This window comes from Pristiophorus japonicus, chromosome 17, assembly GCF_044704955.1.
Source record: "Pristiophorus japonicus isolate sPriJap1 chromosome 17, sPriJap1.hap1, whole genome shotgun sequence".
NCBI lineage: Eukaryota > Metazoa > Chordata > Chondrichthyes > Pristiophoridae > Pristiophorus > Pristiophorus japonicus.
This window is the reverse complement of record NC_091993.1, coordinates 111,536,186-111,555,929: the sequence shown is the minus strand read 5'-3', so window position 1 is coordinate 111,555,929 and position 19,744 is coordinate 111,536,186. Positions and strand designations below refer to the sequence as shown.

Below are 19,744 nucleotides of genomic sequence, written 5' to 3'. Positions count from 1 at the left end.
AGAAAAACAAATTGAACGTTTTAATTGGATTGCAAAAAAATTGCGATTGTCTTACGTAGTTTAAATTAACAATGTCTGGTCTTGTTTTAAATTAATTGGAATCGTAACAAAGCACTGTCTTTTCAATTTGGTATTCAATTAGAATGTTTAAAAACCACCGTCTTCTTTAGTATCCCTTTTAAAAAGCCTGCATAAATTTCTCAGAGCTAAGGGAAGCTACGCCCTCTTTTGCCTTCTGTGTAAAATGTGTCTGAGATTTTTGTTAAATACAAAGACTAATTCAGTATTTTTACAATTCATTGGAAAGGCATCTGAAGAAAGGAAACTGACATAACTTACTGTATGCTATTTTATTTTGTCTGCTCTGTATTGTGTTTAGTTAATAACATATTGGCTATGAAAAAAAGATAGGAAAACCGGACTTTCATTGTGGCCACAGTGAAATTCTGGTTATTTCAAAGTGTGAATGTCCCTAGTTCCAGATATGAAACATTGGAAAAAGATAAAAGACACTGTGTGTTGATAATGATTTTTGCTGGTAAAATAAAAGTTGTCGTTCGGTTGTTTGGAAAATTATATTTTAAATTACGGGAAAATTTCTATTTCAGTAAAGGAGATTTGGAAACCTTCCTAAAATAGATGATATTTGACAGGTTGGAAATCCAAAATCGGGAAAGGTTTAAAAAGAAAAGAATTACGCGAAGTCACGTAATGATGCCATGCCTTGTTACAAACTGGTAAAGGAGTTAACCCTTCCCACTGACAGCTGTTTTATTTAGTTCACCAAACAACTTTAGCATCGCTTCATGAAATTTTAAAAATATTGGACATTATCAATTTAAGGTTCGTAATTGGAAAGTAATGTTTTCCCACATGCCAGAAGGAAAATAAATTATAAAGAATTAAAAAAAAATGTGTGTAATGACTGGGACCAAGTTAAAACGTTTGATCTATATTTTCTATCTTTAATGGGATGTGTAAAATAACACAAGGGAAAAGACAAATGCCCAAAGACAGAAAGGAGGCTATTAGATCAATGCCAAGGTCAGGGACTGTGAAAGGGGTCAGGCAGGTATTAGGGCTATTCAACTACTGTCGAAATGCCGAGATAGCCCAACCTATACAGGACCTGGTCAAAGGGAGTAAACCATCCCAAGAGCCAATGGATTGGGGCCCTGATCAAGAAACGACATTTGTAAAACAAGTCCTCCTAAGTGCTCCAGCTCTGGGATTACCCGACCAGAATAGGCCCTTCTACATCTATACCTACCACAGTAAAGATCATTATAATGTGATAGTGACTTAATTACATGGGGACAGGCATAGGCCAGTGGCATATTACTCAGGTAAACTGTAGGACTATCGAGGTGCATTGCTGCCCTCGACTGTGCTACGTGGACCATCAGAGTTAGTGAACCACTAGTAATGTCAGGATGCGTTATCCTACATACCCAGTATACCTTAGTAGAATTGCTTAACCCAGGACGGTTAAAAACGGTATCCGATGCACGAAGGGCTAGGTGGGAACCAATGCTCTTGCCCCCCAACGGCACGGTATAAATAATAAAGACAACTGTAACAACACTGCAGGGTGGATCATTATGGAGGGAGAGGGGCATCAGTGTAACCCAACAGGAGAAGATGAGGAAAGTAGTCAGGCTAGCGAGACCCCGCTTGAGGAGGCAGACATGGATCTATATGTAGATGGGTGCCGGCGTTATAGTTGATGGGATACCACGAACGGGATGGGCAGTGATAGATAGCAGCAGACAGGTTAGAAGGGAAGGACCGCTAGAAGGGAGCTTATCGGCTCAAGTGGCTGAATTGGTGGCTCTCACCGAGGCTCTGAGGATGGAAGGGACAAAGAGTAGACATCTATACAGACAGTCGGTATGCTTTTTGAGTAGTGCATGTTTATATGATAGCCTGCAGACAGTCGGTATGCTTTTTGAGTAGTGCATGTTTATATGATAGCCTGGAGTAGACGGGGATACATTACTGATCAACACCAACAGGGAAATGTATGGGCAGAAGAAGCAGCGAAGCGGGTGGCTGAGACAGGTAAACTGGCCGGGAAAGCTCAGGTCGGAGCCTGTACACTTGGGCCTGAGGAAGCAAACATGCTTAAAGTACAGGGAGAAGCCACTCTACAGGAAAAGGAGGGGTGGAAGCAGAAGGGAGCACAACAAGGGATTGACAGAGCATGGAGGAAAGATGGGAATGTGATAGTCCTGGAATGCATCCAGGGGAGCCTGCTAAATTTATACCACGAGTATGTACATACAGGTAGAACCAACATGATCAGCTCGATGTCCAGATGCTGATGGTGGAAGGGAATGGGTAGCGATATAGAGAACCACTGTAGAAAATGCGTGACATGCGCGAAATCCTGGGGAGAAAGTAAAGGTCAGTAGTGTATCAACCCTGACCAAAGGGACCCTGGGAAAACTTACAAGTAGATTTTACTGGACCGCTACCCAGCCACAAAGGGGAAGACATACTGCTTAGTTATATTACCCCGATGGGGAATGCCACTACAGCTGGACTCAGATCAAGGTACACACTTTAAAGGGAAGGTGATGAAACAGGCCTGTACTTTGCTAGGGATTAGACAGAAATTCCACATCCCATACCACTGGGAGGCACCCGGATTAGTGGAATGAATAAATAGGATCTTAAAGACAGCAATAGCCAAGGCAATCGAGGAGACAGGAAGGGGGCGGAGTTACCCGGAGTACTGATGAAATTAAGGGCAACCCCAAGTCAGACGACAGGACTGACACCCTTTGAACTAATGAGCAGAAGGGCTATAGAAACATAGAAAATAGGGCCATTCAGCCCTTCGAGCCTGCACCACTATTCAAGAAGATCATGGCTGATCATTCCCTCAATACCTCTTTCCTGCTTTCTCTCCATACCCCTTGATCCCCTTAGCCTTAAGGGCCATATCTAACTCCCTCTTGAATATATCCAATGAACTGGCATCAACAACTCTCTGCAGCAGGGAATTCCACAGGTTAACAACTCTCTGAGTGAAGAAGTTTCTCCTCATCTCAGTCCTAAATGGCCTACAGCTAATCCTAAGACTGTGTCCCCTGGTTCTGGACTTCCCCAACATTGGGAACATTCTACCAGCATCTAACCTGTCCCGTCCCATCAGAATCTTATATGTTTCTATGAGATTCCCTCTCATCCTTCTAAACTCCAATGTATAAAGGCCCAGTTGATCAAGTCTCTCCTCATATGTCAGTCCAGCCATCCCGGGAATCAGTCTAGTGAACATTCGCAGCACTCCCTCAAGAGCAAGAACGTCCTTCCTCAGATTAGGAGACCAAAACTGAACACGATATTCCAGGTGAGGCCTCACCAAGGCCCTGTACAACTGCAGTAAGACCTCCCTGCTCCTATACTCAAATCCCCTAGCTATGAAGGCGAACATACCATTTGCCTTCTTCACCGCCTGCTGTGCCTGTATGCCAACTTTCAATGACTGATGAACCATGACATCCAGGTCTCGTTGCACCTCACCTTTTCCTAATCTGCCACTATTCAGATAATATTCTGTCTTCGTGTTTTTGCCCCGAAAGTGGATAACCTCACATTTATCCACATTGTACTGCATCTGCCATGCATTTGCCCACTCACCTAACCTGTCCAAGTCACCCTGCAGCCTCTTAGCGTCCCCCTCACAGTTCACACCGCCACCCAGTTTAGTGTCATCTGCAAACTTGGAGATATTACACTCAATTCCTTCATCTAAGTCATTGATGTATATTGTAAGGAGCTGGGGTCACTGCCTGCCATTCTGAAAAGGACCCGTTTATCCCGACTCTCTTCTTCCTGTCTGCCAACCAGTTCTCTATTCACGTCAGTATATTACCCCCAATACCATGTGTTTTGATTTTGCACACCAATCTCTCGTGTGGGACCTTGTCAAAAGCCTTTTGACAGTCTAAATACACCACATCCACTGGTTCTCCTTGTCCACTCTACTAGTTACAGTCTCAAGAAATTCCAGAAGATTTGTCAAGCATGATTTCTCCTTCATAAATCCATGTTGACTTGGACCGATCCTGTCACTGCTTTCCAAATGCGCTGCTATTTCTTCCTTAATAATTGATTCCAACATTTTCCCCACTACTGATGTCAGGCTAACCGGTCTATAATTACCCGCTTTCTCTCTCCCTCCCTTTTTAAAAAGTGGTGTTACATTAACTACCTTCCAGTCCATAGAAACTGATCCAGAGTCGATAGATTGTTGGAAAATGATCACCAATGCATCCACTATTTCTAGGGCTACTTCCTTAAGTACACTGGGATGCAGACTATCAGGCCCCAGGGATTTATCGGCCTTCAATCCCATCAATTTCCCTAACACAATTTCCCACCTAATAAGGATATCCTTCAGTTCCTCCTTCTCACTAAACCCTCAGTCCCTGAGTACTTCCGGAAGGTTATTTGTGTCTTCCTTCGTGAAGACAGAACCAAAGTATTTGTCCAATTGATCTACTATTTCTTTGTTCCCCATTATAAATTCACCTGAATCTGACTGCAAGGGACCTGTTTGTCTTCACTAATCTTTTTGTCTTCACATATCTTAGAAGCTTTTGCAGTCAGTTTTTAATGTTTCTGGCAAGCTGTTTCTTGTAGTTTATTTTGCCCCTCCTAATTAAACCTTTTGTCATCCTCTGCCAAATTCTAAAATTCTCCCAGTTCTCAGGTTTGCTACTTTTTCTGGCCAATTTATATGCCTCTTCCTTGGATTTAACACTATCCTTAATTTCCCTTGTTAGCCACGGTTGAGCCACGTTCCCTGTTTTATTTTTACTCCAGACAGAGATGTACAATTGCTGAAGTTCATCCATGTGATCTTTAAATGTTTTCCATTGCCTATCCACCGTCAACCTTTAAGTATCATTTGCCAGTCTATTCTAGCCAATTCACGCCTCAAACCATCGAAGTTACCTTTCTTTAAGTCCAGGATCCTAGTTTCTGAATTAACTGTGTCACTCTCAATCTTAATAAAGAATTCTACCATGTTATGGTCACTCTTCCCCAAGGGAAGCACAACAAGATTGCTAATTAGTCCTTTCTCATTACGCATCACCCAGTGTAGGATGGCCAGGTCCCTAGTTGGTTCCTCGACATATTGGTCTAGAAAACTATCCTTAATACACTCCAGGAAATCCTCCTCCACTGCATTGCTACCAGTTTGGTTAGCCCAATCAATATGTAGATTAAAGTCACCCATGATAACTGCTGTATCTTTATTGCATGCATCCCTAATTTCTTGTTAGACGCTGTCCCCAACCTCACTATTACTGTTTGTGGTCTGTACACAACTCCCACTAGAGTTTTCTGCCCTTTGGTATTCCGTAGCTCCACCCATACTGATTCCACATCATTCAAGCCAATGTCCTTTCATACTATTGCATTAATTTCCTCTTTAACCAGCAACGTCACCCCGCCTCCTTTTCCTTTCTGTCTATCCTTCCTAAATGTTGAATACACCTGGATGTTGAGTTCCCAGCCTTGGTCACCCTGGAGCCATGTCTCTGTGATGCCAATTACATCATAACCGTTAACTGCTATCTGCACAGTTAATTCGTCCATCTTATTCCGAATACTCCTCGCATTGAGGCACAGAGCCTTCAGGCTTGTCTTTCTAACACACTGAGCCTCTTTAGAATTTTGCTGTAATGTGGCCCTTTTTGCTTTTTGCCTTAGGTTTCTCTGCCCTCCACTTTTACTTTTCTTCTTTTTATCTTTTGCTTCTTCCCCCATTCTACTTCCCTCTGACTCCCTGAATAGGTTCCCATCCCCCTGCCATATTACTTTAACTCCTCCCCAACAGCACTACCAAACACTCCCCCTAGGACATTGGTTCCGGTCCTGCCCAGGTGCAGACCATCTGTTTTGTACTGGTCCCACCTTCCACAGAACCGGTTCCAATGTCCCAGGAATTTGAATCCCTCCCTGCTGCACCACTCCTCAAGCCACATATTCATCTGAGCTATCCTGCGATTCTTACTCTGACTAGCACGTGGCACAGGTAGCAATCCTGAGATTACTACTTTTGAGGTCCTACTTTTTAATTTAGCTCCTAGCTCCCTAAATTCGTCTTGTAGGACCTCATCCATTTTTTTACCTATATCGTTGGTATCTATATGCACCACGACAACTGGCTGTTCACCCTCCCTTTTCAGAATGCCCTGCACCCGCTCCGACACATTCCTGACCCTTGCACCAGGGAGGCAACATACTATCCTGGAGTCTCGGTTGCGGCCGCAGAAACGTCTATCTATTCCCCTTACAATTTAATCCCCTATCACTATTGCTCTCCCACTCTTTTTTCCTGCCCTCCTGTGCAGCAGAGCCACCCATGGTGCCATGAACTTGGCTGCTGCTGCCCACCCCTGATCAGTCATCCCCCCCCCCCCCTCCAACAGTACCCAAAGTGGTGTATCTGTTTTGCAGGGGGATGACTGCAGGCAACCCCTGCACTACCTTCCTTGCACTGCTCTTCCTGTTGGTCATTCATTCCCTATCTGGCTGTGTACCCTTTTCCTGCGGCCTGACCAACTCACTAAACGTGCCATTCACGTCAACCTCAGCATCGTGGATGCTCCAGAGTGAATCCACCCGCAGCTCCAGTGCCGCAATGCGGTCCGCCAGGAGCTGTAGGCGGATGCATTTTCCGCACAGGTAGTCGTCAGGGACACCGGAAGCGTCCCTGACTTCCCACATAGTACAGGAGGAGCATAACACGTGTCCGAGCTGTCCTGCCATTACTTAACCCTTTGATAAACTTAATTTGGCAACAACAATGCTAAAAGGTCACTTACTGATAAAGAAAAGAAAAAGAAAAACTACTTACCAATCACTTACCCCCTTGACTGTGACATCACCTTTTGATTTCTTTCTACTTCTTTTTCTTTCTACTATGAGACTGCTGGAAGTCTTGGTTATGGAAGCAAGGATGTAGGATCATAAAGGCAAGATACGGAGGTCTGTGATGGAACTCTGTAAGCAGTTACATGATTTAAAAGCAAAAAGTAATGAAGGACTTAGAGAATGACACTAAAGAACAGAAGGTCCAAATACCTCAACTTGGCAGTCAGGTATGGTGAGGATTAACCCAGAGAAACCCGGTTCTCACCAAAATAATGGTGAGTGACACATGCACCTGCATAGTTATAAGGGCTATTGGCAAATATGAACACTGGACCCAGCTGAAAAGACATAGGGCTCAAATTTCCATTTTTTAACGCTCACTTAATGCCCATTTTACCGTTGAAATGACATATAACGCCCATATATCGCCCATTTTGGCACAAAATGGAAACTGACGGGCATTTTTAGGAAACTCATTGCCAAGCGTTACTTTTCCCATGAGCTTAGCGACGGGAAAAAATATTACCACCCATCCACTTTTTTTGGGTGGAATCATCAGAATGGGCGAGATCAACGTCCATAATATCGTCCAGCGTTACTTTCCACACAGAATTAACGCCGAGATTCAACAATACCGCATGCCCATTTTTTTTTGTGGTAAAGAGCACATTTGGTAAGATCGCCCACTGTCACTTTCACCACTTCGCACACACATCGCCCACAATATCGCTCGCCCAAAAAACCGCCAGAAAAAGTGGAACTGTTCTGAACTAACGCCAGCAATGTGGCTACCATTTTTAAAATTGCAGGTCGCTTCATTCAAAAGGCTGCTTCAGCTTCGGAGGAGTTTGCATTGACTCTGGAGTTGTTAGGTGAAGCGACCATCTCAACAGACATATTTTCAGACTCTGGACTATTGGGGGTTTACTCTCGGTATATTTTAGTGAGGAAATCATTGCTTCTGATCAATCACTATTGTACTTTCAATGCAATGGGGCCAGCCATTTCTCAGCCTGCATCGATTAATACGCAAATGCTGCAGACTGCAGATGGCTCAATGTGTGATGCACATCATTATGTCCCCAATTTAAGATGTGCAAGAATGAGGAGGAGGGCCAGACCATACACACCCCGCATGTACAAGGAAAAGAGGTCTTACCTCGACGTCTCCAACAACACCTACCTTCAGAGACTGTGCTTCCATAAGGTGATGATCAATGAAATAGGTGAGCTCATCAGGTCACATATGCAGCCTGCCATCAGGACATCAGTGTCGGTCGAGGTCGAGGTCTTTCTACGCGTCCAGTTCCTTTCGGGTCTCCGCACTCGAGATTTGCCCTCTGTCTCACCATGCAACCCATCGCTGCATAAGACAGGTCACGGAGGCCCTGTACACGAGAAGGATGGACTTTATCAGCTTCCCCATGACCACGGAGGCTCAGACTGACAGGGCTGGAGCATTCTACCGCATTGCTAAGTTCCACAAGGTGAAGGGAGTTATACAGTGCACTTACATCGCCATGAGGCCACCCTCTCTCACAGGCTAAGTTAGTGGGCAAAAATTTGGCAGATGGAGTATGATGTTGGAAAGTGTGAGGTCATGCACTTTGGCAGAAAAAAAATCAAAGAGCAAGTTATTATTTAAATGGAGAAAGATTGCAAAGTGCCGCAGTACAGCGGGACCTGGGGGTACTTGTGCATGAAACATAAAAGGATAGTATGTAGGTACAGCAAGTGATCAAGAAGGCCAATGGTATCTTGGCCTTTATTGCAAAGGGGATGGAGTATAATAGCAGGGAAGTCTTGCTACAGTTATACAAGGTATTGGTGCAGTCACACCTGTGCAGTTTTGGTTTCCATATTTACGAAAGGATATACTTGCTTTGAAGACAGTTCAGAGAAGGTTCACTAGTTTGATTCCAGGGATGAGGGGTTTGACTTATGAGGAAAAGTTGAGTAGGTTGGGCCTCTACTCATTGGAGTTCAGAAGAATAAGAGGTGATCTTATCGAAACGTACAAGATTATGAGGAGGCTTGACAAGGTGGATGCAGGGAAGATGTTTCCACTGATGGGGGAGACTAAAACTAGAGGGCATGATCTTAGAATAAGGGGCCGCCCATTTAAAACAAAGATGAGGGGAAATTTCTTCTCTCAGAGGGTTGTAAATCTGTGGAATTTGCTGCCTCAGAGAGCTGTGGAAGCTGGGACATTGAGTTAATTTAAGACAGAAATTGTCAGTTTCTTGAGTGATAAGGGAATAAGGGTTAAGGGGAGCGGGCGGGGAAGTGGAGCTGAGTCCACAATCAGATCAGTCATGATCTTATTGAATGGCGGAGCAGGCTCGAGGGGTTGTATGGCCTACTCCTGTTCCTATTTCTTATGTTCTTATGTTCTTAGGACCTGGAGCGTTTTTATAACACAAAAGGATTTCACTCCCTGAAGGTCCAACTAGTTGTCGATGCACAACAAGATCATACTGGCAGTGAATGCCAAATGTCTGGGCACCTTCGATGAGCATCACATCCTGCATGAGAGCGCTGTCTCTGACACCTTTAAGAGTCACCCACAAGAACTGTTATGTATTGTCCATGTACATTAAATGTATAGTTACAATGGTGCACCACAAGGGGCACTGTGGTGGGAGACCCACAAGTACCTGCAAGACAGAGTATAAAAGGCTGCCCACCACACCTGAGGGGCACTCTGGAGTTGCACAATAAAGGACCAAGGTTACAACAGTTACGACAACACCAGACTGTGTTGAGTCAGTGATTTGGGTGCTACACACATCACAAATTGGCGACGAGGACACGGACGAGCTCTTCACGCAACCATGGCTACTTTGGGCACGCTAAAGGATTTCACAGAGGGTAATGACTGGGATGCCTTTATGGAAAGACTCGAGTACTATTTTATAGCAAACGACCTGACAGGGAACACGGATGCACTGATAGAGAAGCGTAAGGCGATATTGCTGTCCAGTTGTGGCGATGAGGTTTACCGTCTCGTCAGGGATTTGCTGGCACCCGCGAGCGCCAAGGACAAGTCATATGAGCAACTGATTGAACTCATTCGTAACCAACTGAAACTGAAGGAGAGCATCCTCATGGCCAGGCACAAATTCCACCACCACTGCAGACCTGAGGGCCAGGATGTCACAAAATATGCTGCAGACATCAGGAGACTTGCGGCGACGTGCGATTTTGGCACACACCTTAACGAGGTGTTGCGAGACATCTTTGTTATGGAGATTAGCCATGAGGGTCTCCTTCACAAGCTGCTATCTACTGAACCTACAGTCAGCCTGCAGCAAGCCATTAACATCAGCCGGGCATTTATGACCTCGACTTGCAGCACCAAGCAGATGATCCACACGGTCTCGAACCCGGCAGGTACTATTCACAGGATAGCGCCTATCACGGACAAAACTGCAGAACGTGGCTCTGCCCAGGGCAGAGAGCACGGACCTCAGGGTCCTGGAACTCAGAGTCCGCCGAGGGGGGCCAATCGAGTAGCACCATGCTGGCGCTGCGGAGGAAGCCATGGGGCTCACCTGCCACACGAAAGGTCACCTTCAGCGTATGTGCAAAAGAAACATGACTCACTGTGTGGCTGAGGAGATGGTAGATGATCTGCTATCCAGCGAAGAGCATTGCGGTTTGGCATCCCAGCCCCAGGTAGAAGAAGATGATGCGTTTGGACTGTATACGTGTACCGACGATTCGGCCCCAGTGATTATGGAAGTCAAGATTAACGGAGTTCCAGTGAGTATGGAAGTGTACACGGGGTCGGGTCAGTCGCTGATGAGTCAGGAAACTTTTGATAAACTGTGGATCAACCCAAGCTGGTCCCGGTCACGGTGAAGCTGCGCACCTACACCAAGGAACTGATACCTGTTCTTGGCAGAACGGATGTGCAGGTATCTCATGGTGGCGAGACGCATGGTTTACCTTTGTGGATCATTGCAGGCGATGGGCCAACACTAGGTCCGTGGGAGCTGGGAAGACTTCATTCCTCCACAGACCGCTGTCCCCCGTGTTCACAGGCAGAGCAGGCCTCCACCTTTGGATCGGATGGCAGCGAAGGAAGCGTGTGTGGGGTTGGGCAGAGCAGCGGCGGGCGTCGACTCTCCCCTGCAAAGTCTGAGAGTGAGAAAGAGGCGTTGGAACCAGTAGCAGTGCCGACCGAGCTGGAGAAGAGAGAAGGGCTTCGTCGGCCCGCAGGCAGAGGCGGCCGTTCACGGGGCTTGCAGCGGGAGGAGCGGTGAATCGGCAGTTTCGGGAACGGGACTCGCTCGGCGACGTGGTGAGAGCCGGTGCTCCCAGGAGTGGGGCTCGTCCAGGATCGGCTGCGGCAGTGAGGAGGTCGGCTCCGGAGGACGTGTGTGTGTGTGGCGGCTCCTGGGCAAAAAGGTCAGCTGCGAGGGGTGTGGGAGAGAGAGAGAGAGAGCGCAGGCAGCAGCACAGCGAGTTCAAGATAGCGGCGAGCCTCGTGGCAGCAGAGTTCTGCAGAGAGAGCGGCAGGCAGGCACCAGCAGAGCACCTAAAATGGCGGCGCCCAGTAGAAACCTCGTGGGAAAAACAAAATGGCGTCTTAAAAGGGAAATGTACCCGGGAGTTTTAAAGGGGCCTTACACCGTTGGCGGTCCCCACAAAGAGGCTTTTTTAAGGGCAAGAGTGAGTCAAAATCATTACTGTTATTTGTATGATGACGTGATTTATGACAAGAGTTAATATTTTGATGCTAAAATGATTACTGTGATTAAAATGATTGATATGATTGGTGAAAAGAGTTAATATCACAATGCACAGTTAAAAGGGTTAATGGATCTATAATAACATGACTAATGGATTAATGCGATTTCTGATTTTATGTGATTTATGCAATTGTTCAGCGGCTGCAGACAAGCCGCAAAGGCAACTATTTTCTGAGAACACAGGCAACCCACTAGTTGCCATACCTTGTCTCAGCGCAGCCCATTACCTCGGGCAAAAAGGGGCAGTATGCCGCCACCATACCTCACCCAGTGGAGCTGGGATTTAATTGTTCAGTGTACCTGCAACCTTTTGATATAACTCTTCAACGCATCTATATGTATCATACAAATGTACTGTCTATGTGTACCTGCTTTCTACTGGAGATTATGTTTGTGTACTTGTATCACTCACGTAAGGACTGCAAACACCACATGCTTGCACCAGATCGCAAACATAATCTCAACATGGGGGGGAAGAGGGAAGTGGATGGTCATGGACTCACACTCACAAATCAACCAGGACGAACAAGGCCGAGGTTACCGGCAATTTGCTTTTGGAACTTGGAGGGGGGGAGTGAGATGTTATGTATTGTCCATGTACATTAAATGTATAGTTACAATGGTGCGCCACAAGGGGCACTGTGGTGGGAGACCCGAAAGTACCTGCGAGACAGAGTATAAAAGGCTGCCCACCACACCCAAGGGACACTCTGGAGTTACACAATAAAGGACCAAGGTCACAGCAGTTACTTCAACACCAGACTGTGCTGGATGCTTGGTGATAACCGATATGGCCTAGCCACCTGGCTGATGACCCCCCCTGCGTGACACCCACACCGAGGCCAAGACGCGATACAACCAGAGCCACAGAAACACACGCAATGTGGTCCAGAAAAGAATAACTGTGCTTAAGCAGTGCTTCAGATGTTTTGACCACTCAGGAGGGGAGCTACAATATAACCCTGAGCAACTAGGTACATGTGTGGTCGTGTGCTTGATGCTGCATAATCTGGCTATCAGGAGGGGCCAAGAATTGTCAGAAGGCACTGATGCTCCGCCTCAGGAGAGAGAGGAAAAGGACGACGAGGGGCTGGACGCTGACCTAGGGCCAGACAATCAGGCTGGCTATGCAACCATGACAACGACCCCCTCCAGACCACAGGAAAGGGCCCGTGGTGGCTACATAGCTGCAAGATTCTTATGTGAGGAGCTGATATCTGAACGATTTGCCTGAAAGAACGTTGATTTGAGTGACAACGCTGACACACTGCCGTGTGTGTGCAGCTCAGGCATCAATGCTGCCCATCACCTTGGTGCCAGTTAAAGTTTACGTTGATTGATGTTAAGTTGTATTTAACCCTTTCATGTTAAGGAATCACCAGTATGTAACGGTCCGGCTATCTGAGATAATGCGCAACAAGGTTATGTTCAATAAAAAATGTTTTATACCAACATTGGTATCACAGGTAATAACACCCAACGCCCGCGAACACCCCACTTTTTCCACCATTGACATCAATCAAATGTTCAACTTGTCCAGCAACACAGAATACAAATGCGGTGGTTGCACGGGTGCGGGAGCGGGGGGTGCCAAGGGGGCAACATTCTCTGATGCAGAAGCAGGATCTTGGTCCTTGCTCTCATCTGTCGTTCGCAGTGGTGGTGCGGAACCTAGGGGTGGAGTGCCGTACGCTGGGACAACTGGGAGGCCTGTGCTAGCAATGTTCCTGGCAATCGCAGCCAGTGCCTCCCCCATCCGCGGAATGTACTCAGTCATGGTGCCGGAGATGGTGGCCAGCTGTCGGGATATGCCCCCCAATGCTTCGATGAGCTGGTCACCAATGTCTACAGTCCTCCTGGACAACTGTACCATCTCTCCGCTGTCATGTGGTGCTCGTGGAACAGACCTGCCGCATCCACGAGGCCTCCGCGGGGACAAATGGGGTGCCCTGTGGCGAAGTGCTTGGGGCCGGTACCTCCAGAGTGGAGGCGGGAATGACCGGAGAACCACTAGATGCCCTGGGGGATGAAGGGCTTCTGGAGTGTGGCGATGCAGATTCTCGAAGTCCACACTCTCATCCGTGGAGAACAGACCCAGCGAGAATCGGAGCTCCTCAGCACCAGATGTAGGATCGTCCGTCAACTCCTGCCCCGCGCCCCCACCTTCTGGCCTCTGTGGTCTTACCTTGGGACGCGCTGGTGGCTGAGCTGAAAAAGACAAATGATGTTATTGGAGGAGAAGGGGGTGCTAGGGTCACAAGGTGAATCCAGCGCTACATACAGCATATGCACAACAAAAGCACCACCGCTCTCAAAATCATCACAGACATCACATGTCATGATCATCAACACATTTGCATTGTAATGATTTTCATTAGGCCAGCATTATTTCTATGACAATTTTAGAAATCATCTATCATATATGATTGTTCGGAGATGAGTGGGTGTGGCATCTATTGACTTTTCATTACACAGTGGTGTAAACTTTACTCACGTGGCATCACTTCAGGGTCTGCAGATGCGTCCGTGGCTATCCGGGTGTGCTTCCCCACGAGTGCGAGCACCCGCTCCTCCATCTCAGTGATGTCACTGGGTCTGGTGGCCCTCCACCCGTTCGCCTCTGCATGGACCTCATCGTCGATAGCTAAAAGATGACAGGACGACATGGCATGAGATCATTGCGTGATATCATTGCTAGGTACTGTAAACAGAGGCTGATACAACACATAACCGACAGGTGTAATCATGATCATTATGAAAATGATCTTCTTTACCTAAAGACACCTCTCAGTGGGTTGTAAATCTATGGAATTTGCTGTCTCAGAGAGCTGTGGAAGCTAGGACATTGAATAAATTTAAGACAGAAATAGACAGTTTCTTAAACGATAAGTGGATAAGGTGTTATGGGAGCAGGCAGGGAAGTAGAGCTGAGTCCATGATCAGATCAGCCATGATATTGAATGGCGGAGCAGGCTCAAGGGGCCATATGACCTACTCCTGTTCCTATTTCTTATGTTCTTATGTTCTATCTTTGTATCATCAGCAAGTTTGGCTACATTACACTCGATCCCTTCATCCAAGTCATTAATATGGATTGTAAATAGTTGAGGCCCCAGAACTGATCCCTGTGGCACTCCACTCGAAAATGACCCATTTTTCCTGACTCTCTGTTTTCTGTCAGTTAGCCAATCCTCTATCCATGCTAATATATTTCCCTCAACCCTGTGAGCTCTTATCTTGTGCAGTAACCTTTTATGTGGCACCTTATCGAATACCTTATGGAAATCCAAATACATGACATCTATTGGTTCCCCTTTATTCACACTGCTCATTACATCCGCAAAGAACTCTAGCAAATTTGTCAAACATAATTTCCCCTTCATAAAACCATGCTGACTCTTCTTGATTGTATAATGATTTTCTAAATGTCCTGCTACTGCTTCCTTAATAATGGACTCCAACATTTTCCCAATGACAGATGTTAGGCTAACTGGTCGATAGTTTCCTGCTTTCTGTCTCCCTCCTTTCTTAAATAGCGGCGTTACATTTGCGTTTTTCCAATCCGCTGGGACCTCTCCAGAATCCAGGGAATTTTGGCATAGGGACACCATCACCTGCAAATTCCCTATCAAGTCACACACCATCCTGACTTGGAAATATATCGTCGTTCCTTCATCATCGCTGAACCAAAATCCTGGAACGTCCTCCCTGACAGCACTGTGTCAAGAAGGCACCACACCATCACCTTCTCAAGGATAATTAGGGATGGGCAATCAATGCTGGTCTTGCCAACGACGCCCACATCCCATGAATAAATTGAAAACCGCACCGTTATCACTTAATGCCTTCTTCCGCATTTTATATATAAATATGAGAAAGCAGTGGAAATACTTAGCAGTGCAGTCTCAGCCACAGCATATTGATAAGCTGCTTTAGCTCTGCTCTGATGATCGGCCGTATGTATTTCACCAACCTATTCTAACTATTTGTTCTGAGCCTCTCCTTAAGCCAGCACCACCGAAACCAACCAAACCTGAAAAGAACAGCCGATATGAATCTTTTACGGTGTGCAATTTCTCTTTTCATTAAACATGGGAGAGCAACTTTCTCAGAAAGTTATGCAAATGCATGGCTTTGAAATGTGAAAGTTCTAAAAATGTACAAAACTATCCAATTACTGACCAACAGCTCCGAAAGATCTGGCATCCCCCCTACCTAACAAGTGACTCAATAATGACCCTGATTATGACATGTGAAAACAAATTATTACATGGAATTTGGAACTTAAGATGTAGGTATACACATCTGGTTGCTAGTATTGAAAGGAGAAAAAAGCATAAGTACACAAACGCTTGACAGAAAAATCCAAATGTTAAAGGCACAAAATTGTCGATGTTCTTCTAATGGGTCAATAGGCCAGCTCCCCTCAAAAGGTTGAATTTTTACAGACTGTCAAAGCTTCTGATTCATTTTAACCACTTCTATACTTCACAATGGCCTGCGTGCCAATCTGTAAAACTCAGAGAAGCTGGTGCACAACTTCAAAATAGTTGACACAACCCTAAAGAAGCTGACAACTCAGAAAGTGACGTGTGTCTGGAAAAAAAAACCTGAATAAACGCCTAGTAATAAGGCCACCTACTGCTTCAAGGTCACTGAGTAAGTTACGTTATTTTTTCATTACATTGGATTTCAGGATTTTTATTATTGCTTTTGGGATCATATGAAAATGTCTTTTTTTTGTTAGAAGAACCCCGTTTTCTAACAAGAATTTTGAAGTTCCTGAAGGTGCAGATGTATCTCCATTGGGAAGTAAAACCTGTTCAGAACAATCTGCTCTAAGTCACCCTGCAGAGTGACATCAGAAGTAAATAACCCAGATTCTAGCTGTAATGTATGTACTTGTGAGTATGCTCACAGGTTTTTGTGAGTGGCTTAGCCAGTCATGTGTTGTTCACAAGACTCAATAAAACACCAGTCAGTTGGGTCTAGGTCATCCACAATGAGGTATACAATTGTGAGCCTAGTGGATGAACTGGTAATGTGTAGTGTGATTGTTAAACCTTTGTTAATAAACCAACTAGTTCCTAATGGCAATGTGTTGCTATAAATTCTTAAGCAAAGAACCCATGAAGCAAATACATTACAATAGCAAAAGTATATTAACATGATGCAGCCAAAGTGTAATGTGCTGTTCATGTCGCTGTAAAACCAAATGCAGGCCGTGTCCCCATGCAATCAAGATGAAGCATTTGCACACACTTTTAATCTCTGCAACTTTTACAACATGGCCTCTATCATGTACCGTATTGTAGTACAGAGGCTCCTATATGCCTGTTCCATAACAAAACACTATACTTTAGTTCCATGCATTTTACCCTAGATTTTCCACAAAGCTGTTCATGCTCCAACATCGTAACATTGCCGGAAGTGCTGCGGAAACAGGTTCTGAGGAACCTCCAGACCTATGTATCAAAATACGACTCCCAGCTGTTGGGGAGCCTGTCAACATGAAACTTCAGTTAGAGGATAAGGGACTAAGGTCCTGAAATTCCATGCAGTTCTTCCCGTCTCTCCTCAGTCTCGCTCCTACCTGACGCTGCATTAATGGGCCAGAAAGGGCTACTCTGGCCTTAACGCCTGTCCTAGTGCTTAAAGAGGTGGATTACAGCCACTAAACACTGTAGGTAGGAACTCTTGTTTTTGTGACAATTCCTACCGTGAATTCTTACATGAAACATAACGCATTCCAGTTAATTATCAGCATTTGTATACTTAGTAACTCAATGAATTTTTAACTAAAGCTACCTCAAAATTCATGCTCTCACATCCACTCCATCACCTGCATTGAGCTCTAGTTCACAGGTGTGCTCTATCCCCTATGCTCCAAGTAGATGGAGACAGTACACCCCTTCCTCTCCTCAGCCTTTCACAGAGATTATGGCACCATCCCCATTCCTCCCCTTCCCAATGACATGCATTCTCTCTCCATCGCTCGGCTATCACTTCCTCCAATTGTTCCTAGAGTCCAGTTACTAATACATTGCATGGCCTTCCTCTTCACACCACTCCCAATGCCAATGGAAATCATTTCCACCTCTGTATGCCACAGGCAGGAATTCCGATGCTACAGTATAAATATGCGGCACTATGGGTCTTTACTGCTGGGAGCAATATGGTGCAGCAAAGCCTGTCTGGTGCATTGGTCACTGGACTTGGGGTGGAGCCACTTGAGCTATTATTTGTCACTGATCGGGTCCCCAAAGTGCTGATGTCAACATGAGATGCTGATGGTTGGCACACACGGAACAACAGTGCCCATAGTCTCAGGGTCAGCATGGAAGCAGATGCAGAGATGTGTTGCCTGCTGCAAGACCACCTACAGCTAACTTACAACATCATAGGCAGTCCCTCGTATCGAGGATGACTTGCTTCCATGCCAAAAAGGGATGAGGTCACAGGTGTTTCAATAAAGGACCTAATATTCCAGATTCTGAACTACATCCTGAAGGGTGGAAGATGCCTGTGCGTGGATTTTTTTAACGTGTGGTGGCCATTGCACACCAGCCACCAAACGGATTTGACAGAGCTAGGTCTTGGTCCAATGGTAAGGGTTAACTAAGATGACTGGAGACTGGAAACACAAGATCAGCAATGAATGTGACAGCTGTGGTCACCAACACCCTCAACATTTCTTCCTCTGCGTTTTTCCAGGCTAACATTGAGCCACATGCAGTATTTGCCTATACACTGTCCACATGTGTTTCAAATGGATGACTGATGTACAGGTCAATGCATTAATCTCCATTCTCACTGTATAATAACAGGACCACGACAGCCTTACCCAGTTCTCCACACCGCTGTGGTTACAATTTTGGACAGTTAACTCAGATATTTTCATTGGAAGAATTGCGTATATACTTTCCTAAAGATAGAGGGATGTTGGCTTATAAATTCCTGAACATTTACAAATGTTCTAAACAGTCAAAACACATTGTAACACAGCAGGTCTTTCAACAGACTAATATGGCAGGGGGATGGGAACCAATGCAGGGAGACAGATGGAAACAAAATGGAGACAAAAGCAAAAGACAGAAAGGAGATGAGTAAAAGTGGAGGGCAGAGAAACCCAAGGCAAAAAACAAAAAGGGCCACTGTACAGCAAAATTCTAAAGGGTCAAAGTGTAATAAAAAGGCAAGCATGAAAGCTCGGTGCCTCAATGCAAGGAGTATTCGGAACCCAGGAGAGGGCTCTGAGCTAGTTAGAGTGGGTGAGAGTGCAGATGAACAGGACCCCAAGAAAAAATGCAAAAGGCAGGAGGCAACAGAGCAGAGTAGCACTGGGGTAAGTGTAAACCACAAGGTGATAGGAAGGGACAATATGTATGAATATAAAGGGGCTGCAGGAGGGGTCAAAACTAAAAATCATGGTTTAAAAACTAGTATTAAAACACTCTACCTAAACGCACACAGAATTCAAAATAAAGTAAATGAGTTGACGGCACAAATCATTACAAATGGGTATGATTTGGTGGCCATTACAGAAACGTGGTTGCAGGGTGGCCAAGACTGGGAATTAAACATACACAGGTATCTGACAATTCGGAAAGATAGACAAGAAGAGAAAGGAGGTGGAGTAGCTCTGTTAATAAAGGATGATATCAGGGCAGTTGTGAGAGACGATATTGGCTCTAATAAACAAAATGTTGAATCATTGTGGGTGGAGATTAGAGAAAGTAAGGGGAAAAAGTCACTGGTGGGCGTAGTTTATAGGCCCCCAAATAATAACTTCATGGTGGGGAGGGCAGTAATCAAGGGAATAATGGAGGCATGTGAAATAGGAACGGCAGTAATCATGGGGGATTTTAACCTACATATCGATTGGTCAAATCAAATCGCACGGGGTCGCCTTGAGGAGGAATTCATAGAATGCATACGGGATTGTTTCTTAGAGCAGTATGTTACAGAACCTACAAGGGAGCAAGCTATCTTAGATCTGGTCCTGTGTAATGAGACAGGAATAATAAACGATCTCCTCGTAAAAGATCCTCTCGGAATGAGTGATCACAGTATGGTTGAATTTGTAATACAGA

General features: G+C 45.5%; 1 protein-coding gene across 1 annotated transcript in view; it reads left to right on the top strand.

The window, feature by feature from the left end:
• Positions 1-8,029: 8,029 nt before the first annotated feature.
• LOC139228032 (chitinase-3-like protein 1) overlaps positions 8,030-19,744 on the top strand; it is a gene marked incomplete at its 3' end in the record, with an annotated part of 62,092 nt that continues 50,377 nt past the window's right edge. Inside the window, exons 1-2 of the mRNA XM_070859178.1 lie at positions 8,030-8,120; positions 11,790-11,811. Coding sequence (XP_070715279.1) covers positions 8,030-8,120; positions 11,790-11,811 — 113 coding nt within the window. The remainder of the gene's footprint in view (positions 8,121-11,789; positions 11,812-19,744) is intronic.